The sequence below is a fragment of the Antechinus flavipes genome, chromosome 2 (assembly GCF_016432865.1).
Source record: "Antechinus flavipes isolate AdamAnt ecotype Samford, QLD, Australia chromosome 2, AdamAnt_v2, whole genome shotgun sequence".
Classification (NCBI taxonomy): Eukaryota; Metazoa; Chordata; class Mammalia; order Dasyuromorphia; family Dasyuridae; genus Antechinus; species Antechinus flavipes.
This window is the reverse complement of record NC_067399.1, coordinates 223,991,627-224,009,912: the sequence shown is the minus strand read 5'-3', so window position 1 is coordinate 224,009,912 and position 18,286 is coordinate 223,991,627. Positions and strand designations below refer to the sequence as shown.

Below are 18,286 nucleotides of genomic sequence, written 5' to 3'. Positions count from 1 at the left end.
TTTTAACTCGGTCCAATAGGTGAGATTGAGGGATCGGGTGAGGTTACTGAAGTTGGTAAACTCCGGTGCCTCCCCTTCCCACGGAGAGCTCGAAGCCGAAGCGGGGAACTTTGAGCTCTCAGAGTCTGGTTTCCGGCGGACACTATTAAATATCGGACCCCTCGAAGATGGCGGAGCTCTCTTCAGAGGCTGAGTTGGGGTCCCGTTCCGAGCCACCCGAGGATGACTTCAAAAAACCGGTCCTACCCTTGCTCTCGGGGCCGGGAGAGCATGCCCCGGGCCCCGCTTCCCGGGAGCGGGAGAAGCGGAAAGAGGAGAAAAAGGAGCCTCCGCCGGCCGGTGGTCTTGGAGAGCAGGGAGCCAGGCCGGTCCGGCGGCGAGACGTCGAGGAGGAACCCGGACCCGGGCCCCCTGCCGAAGGCAAGCCGCGGCAGTCTAGAGCAGCAACTGGGGCTCCTCCGGTTGGAAGCCCAGCTCCGGCTCCCCCATATAAGGAACCAGAGTGGGGAGGCCCTCCCGACGCTCCCTACAGCCTGGAGACTCTGAAGGGAGGGACCATCCTAAACAACCGCAGTCTGGAGGGCCAGAGCCGCTGCGTGTTCGGGCGTCTGCCTAGCTGCGACGTGGTCCTGGAGCACCCTTCGGTATCCCGCTTCCACGCCGTGCTGCAGCACCGGGCGCGGGACCCGGCGGGGGAAGAAGACCCCAGCGGACCCGGCTTCTACTTGTACGACCTGGGAAGCACCCACGGCACCTTCCTCAACAAAACTCGCGTGCCGCCACGCACCTACTGCCGCGTCCGCGTGGGCCACGTCCTCCGCTTTGGAGGGAGCACCCGGCTTTTCATCCTGCAGGTAAAGAGAAGTCCGGGGAAGGGAGGCCTTGCGCAGCCCCGCGGCCCCGGCTCCCTGGAGCGTGTTGCAGCGTTCGGGTCAGCCTTCCCAAAGTTGAGGGTTCTGCCTTCTGGTTCCTAGACAGAATTCCTCATGGCTTCTGCCCTCACATCCTAAAGGGATTGTTTTACTTGACTCAACAGGGACCAGAAGATGATAAGGAGGCAGAATCCGAGCTAACGGTAACTCAGTTGAAGGCTTTGCGAAAGCAGCAGCAGATGAAATTAGAGAAGAAGATGTTGGGTGAAGACTCAGATGAGGAAGAGGAGACAGATGCCACAGAAGAGACGAGAAATACTAGTAGTCAGGATATTGAGATGGGGTGTACTTGGGGAATGGGTAAGAAATGAAAGCTATTAAAAAAGGAAGTCAGAATTTTTTTAAAGCAAATAATCATTAACTGTATCTCATACTTGTCTTATGTTTGAAAGGGACATAATATCCATTTGGTCCTCATACTAGCTCTTTGAACTGTGGAGTATGGAGGAGTGACTATTGTTATTATGCCCACTTTTAAAACAAGAAAACTGACCTCCTTAGTGTGCCCGAGGGTCACCCAGCTGCCAACAGATCCAGAACTAATTTACAATAAGAGTAATAATCCTGCTGTGAATCAAACTTTTCATGAGAATTCACTTAGGTTATCATTATTGCCAACCATATGTTGTCTAAACACATTCCTCTAGCAAGTCACTTAAACTCTTTGAGCCTCAGTTTCTCTATTTGTAAAATGAAAGTGTTGGAGTAAGTGATTTTAAAAACTCTGTCCTTAGTATATAGGCAAGGCACTTAATGCAATTATTTAAATTCTGGATCCCAGGTCCAAATGGTCATCTTCTCGGGAGAATGCCCCTATTTGTGGTTGACTAAACAAGAAGAAATTGAAGAATGAAAGATTTTATGACTATGAAGTAAATAGCACATTGTGTAAAAAGACCCATGGAGGAAGCAGTTTGTTGTATTGGAAAGAGAACTAAAGTTGGGAGTTCAAAGCTTGGCTCTGCCACTTATCTAATCCTCAGTATCCTCATCTGCAATAAGAGAGGACTCTCTTTCAGCTTTGATTCTATGAATGTAGGGACCTTCTACCAAAAAATTTTTTTTCCTGTTTGTCATCATTGAATATGTGCATAAAGGAACCCAATATAAATACTAAAAATTTCTTTTGCATTTGTATATTTATATAGAAGTGTATGTATATTTTCAGCATATTTTATGGAATCATAGAGCTGGAAAAGACTTTGAAGATCATTTAGGTCAAACTCTTCATCTCTGTATAGCATCAAGGAACTTCCCAATATCTGCTGTGTCATGGCACTCTGCTAGGCACTAGGGATAGAACATATTTATGTGCATAAAATGAAAAATAGCAACAGAAGCTGTCTTATATATACCAAATAAATAACACGAACAGTATGCTTGCAGGAGTTGAGGACTTGAACATTTGGGGAATGCTTCAAAGCAGTTAGGCTTTAAAATCAAGGTAGGATTTAAAATGAGAGAATGTGAGGGCACCAACCAGGGGAAATTTGAGAAAACACTGACAGTTCTGGTCGACAGTCTATTCCAGTAAATCCTATTTTAGGGAAGTTGTAGAGGTAGGCCTGAGGTTGCTAAATTAAAAAAAAAATTAGACTTTTTCCTAAAAGCAAATTGGTAAATGAATGGTTTTTAATTTTTTTATCTTTTTGAAATGGGTATGAGTTTTTTCATAGCACTTGCCTACTTCACCTAAAGGCTATACTTCTTTGACCTGCCCCTTGTACTATTTTCCTCCTTGTTTTGTAAAGATATTGATGAATGGAACACATTTAGTATTTGTGGTGAGAATTATCATTTATTATCTCAATTTTGTATAGCCTAACCCTTCTTTATTGAAATAAGATATATGATTTTAGTGAAATTTTCCATTTGTTTTTTCTTCCTGCTTAAATAATATGTCTGATGTTCTTTTTGATTTACTCTACCCCTAATCCCTCTCCTGCAGGAGAAGACGCTATTGAAGATGAAGTTGAAGAGAACCCTATTGTTATAGAGTTTCAACAGGAACGTGAGGCATTTTATATAAAGGATCCCAAAAAGGCTCTGCAGGGGTTCTTTGAAAGAGAAGGTCTGTAAAATAACTTTTGATAATAGAAGTTGTGCATCTCCTATACCATAGATTCTAGTTTAATGCCATACATTAAAATGTCTTAAATTCTACTTTGCCTGTATATACTATATAACTGTTCAAATTCTGCTTAATAGTTAAGTTTTTACCTGTTCCTTCAAAGATAATGTACTCCTTCTGGGTTTGATAATAATTAATTTCAGCAAACATTTAAATGCCTAATGTTTACCTAGCATTTTGTTAAGTACTGGGGATATAAAAGTTTAGATTAGATGAGAAAGATGTTCTCAAAAAGTCTTGCAGTCAAAAAGGTTTATACGGAGAATATTTTTTAATATTTAAAAAGATTTGCGTCAAGATCCTTAGCAGAAAACTTTAGTATTGGGGAAATTGAATCAAATTCTTAGGACTTTCTGTTTCTTAGCCAGTAATATTCTGTAATTCCCATCATCTGTGGTAATTTCATGTGGTTAAAAATATATTTTAGATAGGATTAATTCTTTATTTTTTTCCTCTGGTATAACAATTTCAACTAATAACTGAATTTTGTGTAGTAAGTTATTTTCAGTTGTTATTACAAATCTCTCTTTTTCTTCCTTCCTTTGTAGGAGAAGAATTAGAATATGAATATGATGAACAGGGACACAGTACCTGGCTTTGCAGAGTTAGGTATGTGTTCTTCCCATTTCCCTTTACAAGTTCATTACTTTTAAACTTATAGTCCTAAATAAGAATTTTAAGAGTACTAGATTTATAAAAGAAGTTAGTTCTGAGTTTGGGTTTTGGTATTTCATAGGTATTTATTGTCTTTTACCTCCATATATGGGGTTTTACTTTTCTTTGCTTCAAACAAACATTATAGTAGTGAGTAGGAAAAACAAACTGAGAACTAGCTGTTACTTTTTTTGATTGATTTTTCATATAGTCACCAAATTGATATTCTTAAACTATAGCCCTGACCTTTTAACTACCTTACTCTAATATCTTTATTCATTTTCTGTTACCTCTAGTATAAAATTCAAAATTATCAACCTATTTCTTTTCATCTTTTCTTTATACTATTTCCATTTATACAATTTCTTTTCCTCTCACACTGTTAGACTAGCTATTTCCCATATTTGATGTTTGATATCTCATCTCTGATGGTCTTCATGTTTGGATTATACTCTTTCACCTCCCATTCATCAAATTTCTAACTTCTTTGAAGAACTCACCAGCTAGTTGATATAGGAATCCTTTTGTGATCTTCCCATTATTAGTATGTGTAATGTTCTTAGTTCATTTTCTCTGGAGGTCTCTGGTACAGCCTTCGTTTCAGTTCAGTACACAATGACAGCCTGGTGTTAAAGTCCAAAAGTATTTATTGTCTCCTTGCCTGATGCTGGGTAGCTTTCTGGAGAGCCTTTCAGTCTGGCCTTGATCTTAGTAGGGGAAATGCAGGAGGCCAGGCCAGCCACCAGGAAGATCGAAGATCAAATTAAATTTCTCCCCTTGGTTCTGAGAGTTTAAGCTCTTGCCTCCAGTCCTTTGTCTTCTCTGCCTCTGCCTCTCTGTGTATCTGAGTACTAGCTGAGGCTCCCAGTTTATATGCTCTATACTGAGTATAAACCAATTATTTTATCTAGGAAACCATTATTTGTTGTAGGATTAAATCAATCATAGTGAATCATGCTAAACTGAATAATCATTGTCTCCTCCATTCCACTTAGTACCTTGTAAGCATCCTTGTTTCAAGTTCAGAATTCTGTCCCATAACAAGTATGCTTTCCCTCTTGAAATAATTTTTATACAACTTTGTATACATTTTGATTTTTTTCATTTAATTTTTCTTCTGCCCCTGCAATTCTGTTGTTTTTTTTCCCCCCAGAGGTTATAGTTATTTAACTACTCATTCCTGCCTTTCTTCAATCCTCTAGTTTCTTTTGGTACTTGCTGATTTCTTCATTGTTAGTTCTCATTTCTGTCATTATTTCTTTTAAACTTTCACTTAATTCATTACTCTTCTAAACAATCTGAAGGTTCATAAGGCTGCTTTATTGTTGTTTCAGAGAATGTTTCAGAACTATTTGTAAAATCTTGATTTTGACTGTTTGTTGTAATGTATTCATCTATGAAAATGACATTTTTGTGGATTAGACTCTGTTTTCATAAACTAGCCTCCTTCATCTTTTCTAGTCTTCTTACACTTTTTTTCCTAAACATATATTCTTTGTTTCAGTGACACTGGCCTCTTGGTTATTCTGCAGACAAGACATGGCCATATCTCAGTTCTGAACATTTTTCTGGTTGTCTTGAACATCTGGAATGCTATTCCTTTTCCATTCTACCTACTGACCTCCTTTGCTTCCTTTTAGTCCAAACTAAAATCACATCGTTTACTGGAAGCCTCTCCTATCCCTTTTCATTGTAGTGCCTTCTCTCTTTATTATTTCATATATATCCTGGATATAATTTTCTTTGTATAAAATGTTTGTTTGCATGTTGTGTCTTCTATTGCATTATGAGCTCCTGGAGGGCAGGATCTGAATTATCTTTTGCTTCTTTTTTGCATCCACAGCAGTAGGTGCTTAATAAATACTTCTGGATTTATTGATTCTTCAAATATTTTTCCTTGTTGGTAAAATTTTTATCTATTTTTATCAGTCACTGACGATTTTCCTTAGTGATAGTTTTGTAGTAGAGGTGTTTCTTATTCTTTTGTTCCTTTCTCCCAGTCCTTATTCTTTTTTTATTTCAGAGCATCATGGTTGAAATCAGTCTGTGGCCCTCATTCTTTTCTAAATGTCTGTGTTGGTTACCCTTTTTTCTCCTGGAGAGTTGCCATATATATCTGAATGGCTTGATTCAATTCAACAATTCAACACATTTATTAAATGTCTTTTATGTACTCCTGTACAATACTATTTGGTTCTTATAATTTAGAACTTACAATTGGATATTACTACTTAGTTCTTACAACTTTAGATATTATAACTCAAGAGTTGTAGCAAATGCTGTACCTTTAGGCTCCTCCCTCCTTTACATTTTATCCCCCTTTGAAGTTCTTGGGAGTGGTCCAATTGATGAGCCTCAGCCCACTCTAGGATCAGTTCCTTTCTGGGCCACTATCAAAGAGTTAATTCCAAAAGATAGTACCTGAAACTGTGTAGGGACATTGGCCCCAGATCAACATAGGGATGGGCATACGGGGAAAGTAGATGAGACTGAGTGGTTGGTGAGTTGGTATTAAGTTGTTTTTCTATTTTAAAGAATTAATTTTTTCAGGTTCTTTATATTTTTCTCTTCCTATCGTTGGTGTTCTTTACCTTCTGGAATGGGGGAAGAATTGAAATCTAGGATATCTTTCATTCTCTCATCTTCCCAGTCTTCTTTATATTGTTTGACTTTATTTATGTACATATTGTATCCATCCCCTTCCTATAATCAAACAATCAAAAGACATTTATCAAGTGTCTACTGTATGCCAAGAACTGTTGTGGCCAAAAAAAGAGGCAAAACCCCTCAAGGTGCTTATAATCTAATGAATTGTAGCTTCTTGAGAGCAGAAGCTATTTTTTATGTGTTTTTATGTATTGTTTTTTATGAGGCACAAAGCCTCGTCCATAATAGGCATTTAATAAATGTGCTGAATTATTTAATTAATTGAGCCATTCATATATGTGTGCCAGATATTATCACTGTGAAGTTCTTTTTCCTCATTGATGTTTGCAACCACTACAGGTTGCCTGTGGATGATTCATCAGGAAAACAACTGGTGGCTGAGGCCATTCACTCAGGAAAGAAAAAGGAAGCAATGATTCAGTGCTCCCTGGAAGCTTGTCGAATGCTTGATGCTTTGGGTTTGCTACGTCAGGAGGCGGGTCAGTAGCCAGGCAAGGCATCTGATGGCATTTAGCAGCGTTTCTTATGAAAACAGTTAAAGATGAAACTATAATATCTTTGTTATCTAAGTTAGTTTGCCCTTAACTTCTTCCATCCTTTTGAAAAAGCTGTGGTGTATGAATATAATACAGTATTGTGGTATATTATGGTGGAAAGAAATGATGAGCATGAAGAATCAATAGAAAGATGGGAATAATCCTATGAATTGATGCAGAGTGAAATAAACAGATCACAAAGAATAATATACTCAATAATTACAACTATTCAAATGAAAATGTCATTAAAAGAAAGTTGTAGCATGAGTAGCCAAATCATTGATGATATTGAAGAATAGATAATGAAATACTTTTCAGAAGAAAGGAGAAGGACTAATAGGACAGAAGGTTATTGACAGTGTCAGATATTTTCATTGTTACGGGGAAAGTTTGATCTAGTAAGGAGGAAGAATATTTTCAGAAATAACTGATACAAAAACAAAAGGCAGTTAAAAAAAAACTTTAAAAAATTTTTTCTAATATTCATTTTTTATTTGTTATATGTACTGTAGTATCTCGAAAAAGGAAAGCCAAGAACTGGGAGGATGAAGATTATTATGATAGTGATGACGATACATTCCTTGATCGAACTGGCTTGGTTGAGAAGAAGCGACTTAACAGGATGAAAAAAGCTGGAAAAATTGATGATAAGCCAGAGACTTATGATTCACTGGTAAATATGGAAGTAGTTATAGCATTATTTTATTTAGATTTGTTTTATGATAAAAACACTTTAATGCATTGAAATTGTGAAGTAAGTACAACTTAAGTTTTAAAAAAGAGAAGAAAAAAGATCTTCCAAATCAAGACATATATAGATATATATAATGTAATAATTAGAAAAAAATGAAAACAAGAAACTCATATATATATATCATTCTCTCTTAATTCCTTTACTTCCAGTTAAACAATTAAAAAGAAAAGGAAAAACCCTTTTAACAACCATGAATAATCAAGCAAAACAAAAGCCTTATCCAAAAATGCTTGTGTCATTCTGCATTTTAAGCCTGTCACTTATTTAGCAGGAGGGTAGTAGCATGCTTCATCTTTGGTCCTCTAAAATCATGGTTGGTCATTGCATCAATCAGAGTTCTCAAGTATTTCAAAGTTGCTTTTCTTTAAAATGTTGTCATTATATAAATGAATTCTGCATGAGTTCATAGCATTCCTTCTAGTTTACTCTGAGACTATTCTGTTTTTCATTTCTTGTTCTATTACCTTCATTTAACAACAGCTTGTTCTGCCATTTCCCAATTGGTGGATACTTTCTTATTTTTCCAGTTCTTTGCTATCATTAAAATACTGCTTGTAAGTTCTTTCTCCTTTTCTTTGAACTCTTTAGTGGTATGGACCTAGTAATATAGCTGGATGAAAGGGTTTGAACTATTGTTTACTGATTATTGGCTTGCTAAACTTTTTTATTTTTTACATTTTTAGATTGGAAAGTTGAATAATGCAGAGAAAGAACTTGCTGAGATTTCAGAGAAGTTGAAAGTCTCAGGCAAAAGTAAGACTCATTCATTATTTCTAAGTGACCTGTAAGTTTGTTAATCTGTGTACTCCTTGCACTCCCTGACACAACTTAATAGACAATCTTCAAATGACTATGATCAACTTTCTGGTGATTTTCAAAATTTAGATAAATTGATCTCTCAATGATAGACGTACAGTAGTGGTTTATGAGTTATTTATGAAACTTTTGAAACAAACTAAGAATAGGATTGCTTTATCTCTTGCTATAGTGAGGTGACAGTGGAATGCTGATTTTTTAGAAATTGATTTTCTTCTTGCTAGATCATTTGGAAACATAGATATAGACACAGAAATGAATGACTCAGTGACTCATTTATGTGGTCATTCAGTAAGCATTTATTGAGTGGCTGTGTTTTTTAAATAAATTGAAAGGAGTATCTATGCTCTTGAGCAGTAGGCAGTATGATATAATAGATGACTTGGATTTCAATTTAAAAAAACAAAACCAAACCACTTGTGTGACTTTGGAAAAATCACCTTTTGTAAGCCTTACTTTCCTCATCCATAAAATTTTTGCAGAGTTGGTATGTTATGGGTTTCACTTTGTATCTTTTCCTCTAGATTGCTCCATAATTTATTATATTAATCATATTGGATGGGTTGTAGTGGCATTATTATGTATTATAATTTATCTATTACCCAAAAAACAGACAGGTTGTTTTCCATTTTTGTCACTGCAAATAAAATGTCTATGAATATTTTTGTATAACTGAATCCTTTATCCCTTTTAATAGTATCTTTAAAATATATTTCTATCCATGAGATTGCCAAGTAAAATTGTACGATCAATTTTATAATTTTTATTGAAATTGACAAACTTCTCCAGCAGTATTTCTACCAGATTGTTTCACCACAGCTCTAATAGTGAACTTTCTCTTGGGGAGCATGACAGGTAGATTGGTAGGAGAAGAGGAACAGAAGTAGTAGGCTAGTAGGAGGGGGGAATGGGAAGTGGTGGGCTGGTAGGTAAGGAGGAACAGGAAGTGGTGAGGAGGAAATTTTTGCCAATTTAATAAGTAGGTGCTATCTTATGATGCTAAATATATCACAGTGTATCATAAAGTAATTATAAAAACTTTCTAATAATAATGAAATAAAAAAGGCAGACAAACAAATCAGTACAACTATCCAAAAATTAAACCAATGCACATGAGAAATTAATATTTAATAAATTCAAGATTAAAAATCACAAGGAAATGGAATCATTAGTCAATTAAAACTCTTGGGAAAATTGTACAGCTTATATAGCAAAATTAGATTAAGACCCTTAACTCATTATATGGTATGAAATACTTTTAAGTATGTAAATTATATAAGCATTGTCTTAATTTGTTGAGAATCTGACTAACTTTTCAAAGATAAGTTCACATTTCTTCCCTTAAAAGTTGATTATTCAAGTCTTTTGGCCACTTCCCCATTCATCATGATCATTCTGTTAGAGATGTATCATGGAAGTATAAAGTTGGAATGGAAAGTATCTTAAAGATCACTTGGTTTACCTCTTCACTTTACAGATGAGGAAACTGAGGAAGAATGATCTGCTCAAGGTCATCCAGCACAGGCAGAAGTGACAGAATAAGAATCAAATCTGGGTTCTTTTTAAGAGCATGTTTTTTTCTGCTGGTCTACCTTCTTTCCATATCATTTCTGGGTGTCATAGCATATCTGATATACTCTCTGCAAATATTTTCTTTTTATTTTAGAGATCTTGCCTTTTTTGTCTTGTAAAAAATTATTTTTATCTTTGTTTAATTAAGCTACTGAATTTTATCTCCAATAATTTTTTTTGGATTGGATTTGTAATTTACTCCATGAGGAAACTTCTATCAATGTATACAATGTATACAGCATCTGTTCTGTACCATATAGACTTAGAGAATTGCCTGGGACCCTCAGAGTTTAAGTGTCATGCCCATGGTCACACAGGTAGGATAGAAGCAGGAATGGATCCCAGAGCTTCTTGACTCAGGAGCTCATTTCATTATTCTGCTTCTCATTTTAGATAGCTAGATAAATTTTTTTTACTCTTGAAAATTGTATTAAATTTATCAATACTTTTCCTTCTACTCTTTCTTATAAAAATTATTAAAATAAAAAATTTGAATACTAATACCATTTATTGAGTGAAAAGTATATCATTATTTAGTATGAATTATGGATTTTAGTTTATTTTTGCCATATAGCTATCCAGTTTTCCTAAGAGTTTTAATTGAATAATGATTCCATTTCTTTATGTTTTTTAATCATGAGTTTTTATTAAATATTATTTTTTTATGTTCTTAAGATTTTATTTTGGGATAGTTCTAGTGATCTATTTCTCTGTATTCCATTATTGCCAGGAAGTTTTTAATACATTTTGAAATCTGTTAAGGCAAGTGCCCTATTCCATTTCTAATGTTCATAATTTCCTTTGATGTTTTTGCCCGTGTTCTGAATGAACTTTTCTAATGTTCTTATCTAATTTAAGAATTGGCCTTGGCTCTTTTCAGCAATGAAGTGATTCAAGGAAATTCTAACAGACATGTGTTGAAAAGAGCCATTTGCATCCAGAGGGAGAACTCTGGATACTGAATGTGGATCAAAGCAGAGTATTTTCACTTTTTCATTGCTGTTGTTTATTTCCTTGATTTTTTTTTCTTGCAGTTTTCTTTCATCTTTTGATCTGATTTTTCATGTGTAGCATGATGAATATGAAAATATGTTTAAAAGAATTGCACATGTTTAATCTAAAAAAAAAATTGGTCTTGGGACAGCTGGATGGTGCAATGTATAGCGCAGCAGCCCTGGAGTCAGGAGAACCTGAGATCAAATTTGGCCTTAAGACACCTGACAGTTTTTTTTTTTTAATTTAATTTAATTTTATTATTTTTTTTAAATAACTTTTTATTGACAGAACCCTTGCCAGGATAATTTTTTACAGCATTATCCTTTGCACTCACTTCTGTTACGATTTTTCCCCTCCTTCCTTCCACCCCCCAGATGGCAAGCAGTCCTTTACATGTTAAATAGGTTATAGTATATCCTAGATACAATATATGTGTGCAGAACCAAACAGTTCTCTTATTGCACAGAGAGAATTGGATTCAGAAGGTATAAATAACCTGGGAAGAAAAACAAAAATGCAAGCAGTTTATATTCATTTCCCAGTGTTCTTTCTTTGGGTGTAGCTGCTTCTATGACACCTGACAGTTACTAGCTATATGACCTGGTGGGTCACTTCATCCTGATTGCATTTCCCTTTCTTCCTCTCCTCAAAAAAGAATTGCTTTATAATATTACAACTCTGTATTAAGAATAATAATAACACCTCCTTTTTAGGGTAGTGAGGATCAGATAAGATAATATTTTTAAAATTCTAAGCACATTATTTGACACATAGTAGATGCTTGGGTTCAAGACTCACCTTTATATATCCTGCATATGGGACTAAGACAGGTCACAGAAACTAGATATAAGAAGACTTATATACAATTGAAATAACTTTATGTTGTTTCTTTTTCCATCTGTATTACTTCTGGTTTATTAGCTTTTTTCAGTTGCTTTGAAATAATATTTTATAATATTGTATAATTGTGTTATTGTTTTGATGAGGCTCAAAATATTAACCTTCTGGTCAATTTTGACCATAGTTATGTTTAGTAGTTGAATTCAGTTTTTAACTATTCTTGTAGTATATACTGTGAACCTTTTAAACTGCATAGTCTTCATTCTGTTTAGGAATAAACTCTCTGTCCCATATCTGAAATAAAACAACAGTATTTTAAAAATTATATTAGTACTCTTTTTGCTTTATGGGGGAGCTATATTTATATTTTGTGTTTTTTTCCCCATTTTTCTTCTTTAATATATCTTGTCACTTTTTGAGGGAAATATTAGGAGATTGGCTAGCCTGGCTTTCTTTATTCTCATTCTGTTATCTTCCAAAATGTTCTTCATTAAATATGTTCCATTGCTGTTTGGTAGTACTGCTCCTTGGTACTAGTCTTAATGGAATTCACATTTGTTATGGTCATAGCAATTGCTTGAGATCCATTCTATGACCTTAGTATCATTTTGTATTATTATTATGCCCTTAATATTTTAAGTCCTGTGTCACTATTGTCTCTGTAGACCTTTTAGAAACATATTATCTGTTAACATTATCTTCTTTCTCTCTCTCTCTCTCTCTCTCTCTTTTTTTGCCAGCTCTGTCAGAATCTACACCTCAGGATTCTTTGGATGCATTCATGACAGAAATCAAATCAGGGAGTACATTAGATGGTGTGTCCCGGAAAAAGCTTCATTTAAGAACCTTTGAGCTGAGGAAAGAGCAGCAGAGACTTAAAGGGCTGATTAAACTTGTGAAACCAACAGAGATGCCAGAGCTAAAAAAGTAAGTGTTAGTAATAGTGTTTAGAACTTGAAATAGAATTTGAAATAAGCAAAAGTTGGTATGTTACATTTGGAATTGAGCTATTTCTATTCTGAGATTAGAAGCAATATATGATATAGTAGAAAAAATGTGAGATATATTCAGGAGAATAGTTTCAAATGTTAGCTCTGTGAACATGGCAAGTTATTTCTCTTTTCAGAACTTGTTTACTCGTTTGTAAAATGGCACAAGATTTTTATGGAGAAAGTACTTTGTAAAACTTTTGCTTATTTATCTTAGAATAAAATTTTATTTTTTTAATCAACAAAAATCCACCTTCTCTTTCTTCCTGGGAACTTTGTAAAATTTGAAGTACTATTTAAATGTGAATTATTACTCCTTAAGCATCTGCTATGTGCTTGAGATTATAGATACAAAGATAAAATCTAAACATTCTGCTTTTAAAGAGATTACCTTTCAATAAAGGAGGCAGCATGTACACATTGTGGTTTGTACAAAATGAAGAGATGTGGGGGGAAGTGGTTGGAGGAGTAGCTAGTAAAACCAGAAAGGCTCATGCAGAAGCTAGCACTTGACTCAAGTTTCCTTGGAAGTCAAGAGGATTTAAAAAGTCAAAGGGAAGAAAATGGATTCTGAGCTCGGAGTGAGCCAGTGCAAAGGTTTGGATATGAGAGAGGGAATGGGAAGAAAAGCAAGAAGCCCAGTGGAGTCCATGAGGGGAATAAGGATTATCAAGACTTTTAGATTTCAAACAAGTTTATATTTTATTCTAGCTGTAATAGGGAGCAACTGTTTGAATTTGAGTCTGAGGGCCAGATTGGTACCTTAAGAAAAAGACATAGGTGATTGTACCTATGGAAGAATTGGAATGGGAAGAGACCTGTGGTAGGGACAATCAGCCCTAGATAAAAGGCCAGGCCAGGGGTAGGGCCCTGAATGAGAGTGGTGGCTCTGAGTGGATTTGGTACCTAATTGGATCTGTGACCCAGGTAGGAGAGATCAAGGTAGCTAGAGGAGGCCAGAGAGGGAAATTATACAATCTCAAGGGAAAAGAATGATATGAGTATGTCTGGGATCTCTGAAAGGTCTTCCAGACATGGTTATAATAAGCTAGAAAGCAGCAATTACTAAGAGCTCAATTTTTCTTTTTTTCTAATTCATCTTTTCAACAGCAGGAAGAGCTTTTGTTCTTCTCAGTGCTGGGCTTTTGATGTGTCAGAGCTATTAAGCCAGGGCATTGTATTAATGTTTTAGAAGGAGAATTTAAGATTTATAACAAAATAATAGCACATTTCCTCACGTTGGTGATAAAAATTGGTTTTCTGATAATATCCTTAGATAGGATTTTTTGAGCAATCACTGCCTTTGTGGGGTTGTCCTTTGTGCCAAATACAAACCTCTTAGATTATTCTACTTGTATTACTCTCTTTACTGCATTATTGTGAGGAAAGCTCCTAAAAATGCTACATTAGTTATTAATTAAGTTATTTATAAATGTTATTATTTATATATTATCATATATAAATAAGTTATTAATTAAATTATTACATTCATTGTTAGCTTTTTGTTACTTTATTACTCTCATTTTCCCCTACACTGCAGAGCTGTTACACTTTTCTGACTCTGAGCTAGCTGTATTTTCAGCTTCTATAGGGTAGCATTAGCCCTCATTTTCCTCATCTGTAAAAAGAGAGGGACTTGGTCGTAATGACTTGTAAGATTCTTCTTCTATTCTACATCTGTAAGACTTTGATATGGTCAGGGCCCATGTTTCTCTGCCAGCTGCCTTTGATACTTATGCTGCCCACCCAATAGGGTTGTTAGTGAGGCATCTTAAAATACTAGTAATAGCTGCTGGGGTTAAGGGTGAAAATATTACAACTGCTGCTACTTTCTTCATACTTGGAGTAGTGATGTAGAGTGATGTTAATTGTGATCATTTCAAATGGAATACATTTTTTATTGCTATATAATGAAATCTCTTTTAGTGTCACTTTTTGTTATTGTGTTATATATTGATTTTTTTTAATAGGACTGAAAACCAGGCTGAAAATGTGGAAAACAAGCCTAAAAAGCTAACATTGCCTCTTTTTGGTGCAATGAAAGGAGGAAGCAAATTTAAATTAAAGACTGGAACAGTAGGGGTAAGTTATGGAAGAAAATGTAAACTTTTGGTCTTTGAATTATTTCTTTGCTGCTTTTTACTCACCTTTTTATTAATAGATAAAATCCTTTCATAATGTTAAGAGTGATTGTTTATGGAGGAGCTGCAGTGCCTATGATAAAGTTATTTCTGTCATAGAATTTAGAATGAAAAGAGAATCCTTTAGGCCAACCCCTTCATTTTTCAGGTAACAAAAACAAGTACCAGAGACTTGTATACACACTCATCATAGAGCTGGTATTTGAATCCTGTATTCTGGGATTCTCATTGTACTGTGCTCCCTCTCCATCTGATTCTCATTCAAGCTAACCAGAGACTTTTCTTTACCAGCTCAGTTGCAGAGATCAGGGCATGGTGAAATTCATTGATGCTAAATGGCATTTGCGAATTTGTATGGAGGTAAATTTTACCCTCTGAATGGGGAGAGATTTTAGGCAGTGAGCACTTCGTGTGTGTGTGTGTGTGTGTGTGTGTGTGTGTGTGTGTGTGTGTGTAATAAACCAAATAATGGATAAAATGATTGGTAAATGGATATTTGTTACCACTTTATACGTTTTCTTTGGCAAATGCAACAGTGGGAGATTTTTTTATCTTGAAACAAACCTGTGTTTAAGTTAAGACAGTCACCAAGAACTTGGCCATGTAGACTGAACAGCTTATGACATAGGATGATATACTTGAGGTGGATTGGAATATAACTTTTCTTTCTTAGTGAAAAAGAATAGTTACCTATTAAAAAGCTGAAATTTGTCATGGCATTTTAGAGTTTAAAGATATTTTCAGGGGCAGCTAGGTGGTATAGTGGATAGAGCACTAACCCTGAAGTCAGGAAGATCTGAGTTCAAATCTGATCTTAGATACTTAACACTTCCTAGCTGTGTGACCCAGGCCAAGTCATTTAACCCCAGTTGCCTCAGCAAAGATCTAGCCCAACTTGCACATTTTATAGATGGGGAAGTGGACTGACCCTATTCCCCAGGGCCAGATATCAAGGTAGAGCCGTTCTCATGTAGCACATCCTGAAATGTGGTTGTACTGACCTCTGTATTTAAAGTGTATTGCAAAAACTTAAGATGCAGGTCTTGTTACCTTTGTTACTATGTATTTTCTTTGTCTCCTTGAGTTAAAAGTCCTTCTATAGAGTTCATGTATAGCTCCAGAGTGATATTTTCTGAGCCTCTAGCATTCTAGGCCAGCTTAACAAAACAAGCCCTTCCAAGAAGCTGTCTTCATCTATCATTTTTGTTTTCTAGTGAAAATACTCTCTGACTCTCCTAGATGATTAATAGCCTCTCTTTTGCTTGTTATTGCTCTTTCGGTTGTATAGAATTCTTTTGGCTAGTGTCTTGGAACCAGCTTCTCTGTCCTTACAGGTTACTCTGAATGTATTGTCACTAATATTTTTTAGCTTAGAAATTAATTTTAGACTCACTAAAGTCATGAAAGATTAAAGTTTCACATGGAATCTGTACTTCCAATAGAGTTCTTTAAAGATTATCAGCTTTGCAATGTGATTTCCTGTCCCCCTTCTCTTTAGTCATCCCTTTTAGAGAAATTTGGTTTTTCTTTTAGTTATGTAAGTTTATATAACCTACTTATCCATTTTCTTCCATCCTAGAAATTGCCCCCTAAGCGTCCAGCACTCCCTCCAAGTTTAATAAGAATGAAGGATGAGCCTGAAGAAGAGGAAGAGGAGGAAGAAGAAGAAGAGTACAAAGAAGAAATAGGATCACTGGATCATGCATCTCTTAAAATAGAAATGCAGTCAGAAGAAGCATTGCAAGAAATTTGTCCAACTCCAAATCTTTCAAATCAGAACAAACTGATAGACACCAGACATGGTAACTTTTTTTCATTTTTTCTTTTCTAGGGAGAGAATTTTTCCTGATGTTACAAAGTTATGAGTTTACAAAAAGAAATCTGATTGTTAATTCTGGCTTCACATTTTATGCATGTGCTAGAGCAGTGGTTCTCAAACTTTTGGGTCTCAGGACCCTTTTATACATTTAAAATTTTATCAAGGATTCCCAAAGAACTTTTATGTGGATTATTAGCTATTGATCTTTAACATTTGTTGTTCAAACATTTTTCATTAATGTCTGACTTTTGTGATGCCATTTGGGGTTTCCTGAGCAGAGGTGTTGAAGTGGTTTGCCAGTGCTTTCTCCAGTTCACTCTGGTAAAGAGAATTATTTGTCCAGGGTCGCACAGCTAATAAGTGTCTGGAGAGATGAGTCTTTCTGACTCTAAGCCTTTCTGACTACCACCTATTTGCCTAGCATTTAATATATTGGAAATATAAATGTCTTAGTATTATAATGAGAGAGAATTTTAGCCTTATAGACCTCCCCCTAGGAACTCCTTATGATTCTTGGATCACACTTGAAGAACTTGGGCTGATATTCCAGTTAGAAAAGGAACTTTCTCACCATGGTATTTTCATTCTCTTTTAATTTTGTTTCTAATTTAGTATCAGCGTGAACTTGGGGTAGACCTTTAACTTTTTTTATTGGTACATTTACTTGTGAATACTTAGAGACTGATGGGATTCTTTTTATTTGTTTATTTGTTTTGGTTGCGCTAGAAAAGATCTGTTTGCTGATCCAGCCCAATAGCACGAGAAATATTCTACCTCCTAGCCTTGCTAAACCTTGTTTGCATAAAACTATGACTTGGTGACTGGTTACACCAGAAAGAGAGTGTGTAATGCCAGAAATTCATAGCCTTATGGTAGTCATCCCATTTCTCATACTTGGTTCTTGTGGGACCAGTGAATGGTAAAAATTTTTTATTAGTAGCTTGGATGCTAGCAGTTACTTTTTTTCTAGGGGCAATTGAACAAAATTAGCCTACTGAGAGAGACATTTACCTCCAGCCCATAGGATGTCTAACCTTTTAATAATTTGTAGTTTTGGTTGTTGTAATTATTTTTCTCCTCTCAGTTACAGACACAAATCTCATCCTTAATAGAAGAAAAGAAGCTGAGATTTAGGGATTTTATGATTGTTGTCAGCTGTTTAAGGACTTTTAGTCAAAAGAGGGATTCTCCTCATTGCATCAGAGATCAGGACTAAGAACAGTGATAGAAGTCCCAGAAAGACAAATTTAGGCTTTACGTCCACAGGATGTCCAGAAGTAGAATGGGTTTTATGAAAAGGGGGTGAGTTTCCTTTTATTCCAGGGATCTCTAATCAAAGTTTGGTTAACTGCTTGTTGGATGGTTATTGAGATTGTTCAGATATGGGTTGGACTAGTAGCCTCTGAGGTTTTTTGTTCTACCTCAGCCTCTTCTCATTT

At 35.6% G+C, this 18,286-nt stretch overlaps 1 protein-coding gene across 2 annotated transcripts in view; it reads left to right on the top strand.

Moving 5' to 3' along the window:
• Positions 1–19: 19 nt before the first annotated feature.
• SLC4A1AP (solute carrier family 4 member 1 adaptor protein) overlaps positions 20–18,286 on the top strand; it is a 32,680-nt gene continuing 14,413 nt past the window's right edge. For both annotated transcript variants that reach the window (XM_051976234.1, XM_051976233.1), the window contains exons 1-10: positions 20–854; positions 1,037–1,232; positions 2,881–3,003; positions 3,612–3,672; positions 6,724–6,863; positions 7,433–7,593; positions 8,358–8,427; positions 12,639–12,825; positions 14,858–14,969; positions 16,608–16,830. In XM_051976234.1, the coding sequence (XP_051832194.1) occupies positions 168–854; positions 1,037–1,232; positions 2,881–3,003; positions 3,612–3,672; positions 6,724–6,863; positions 7,433–7,593; positions 8,358–8,427; positions 12,639–12,825; positions 14,858–14,969; positions 16,608–16,830 (1,960 nt within the window). In that variant the 5' untranslated portion in view covers positions 20–167. The remainder of the gene's footprint in view (positions 855–1,036; positions 1,233–2,880; positions 3,004–3,611; positions 3,673–6,723; positions 6,864–7,432; positions 7,594–8,357; positions 8,428–12,638; positions 12,826–14,857; positions 14,970–16,607; positions 16,831–18,286) is intronic.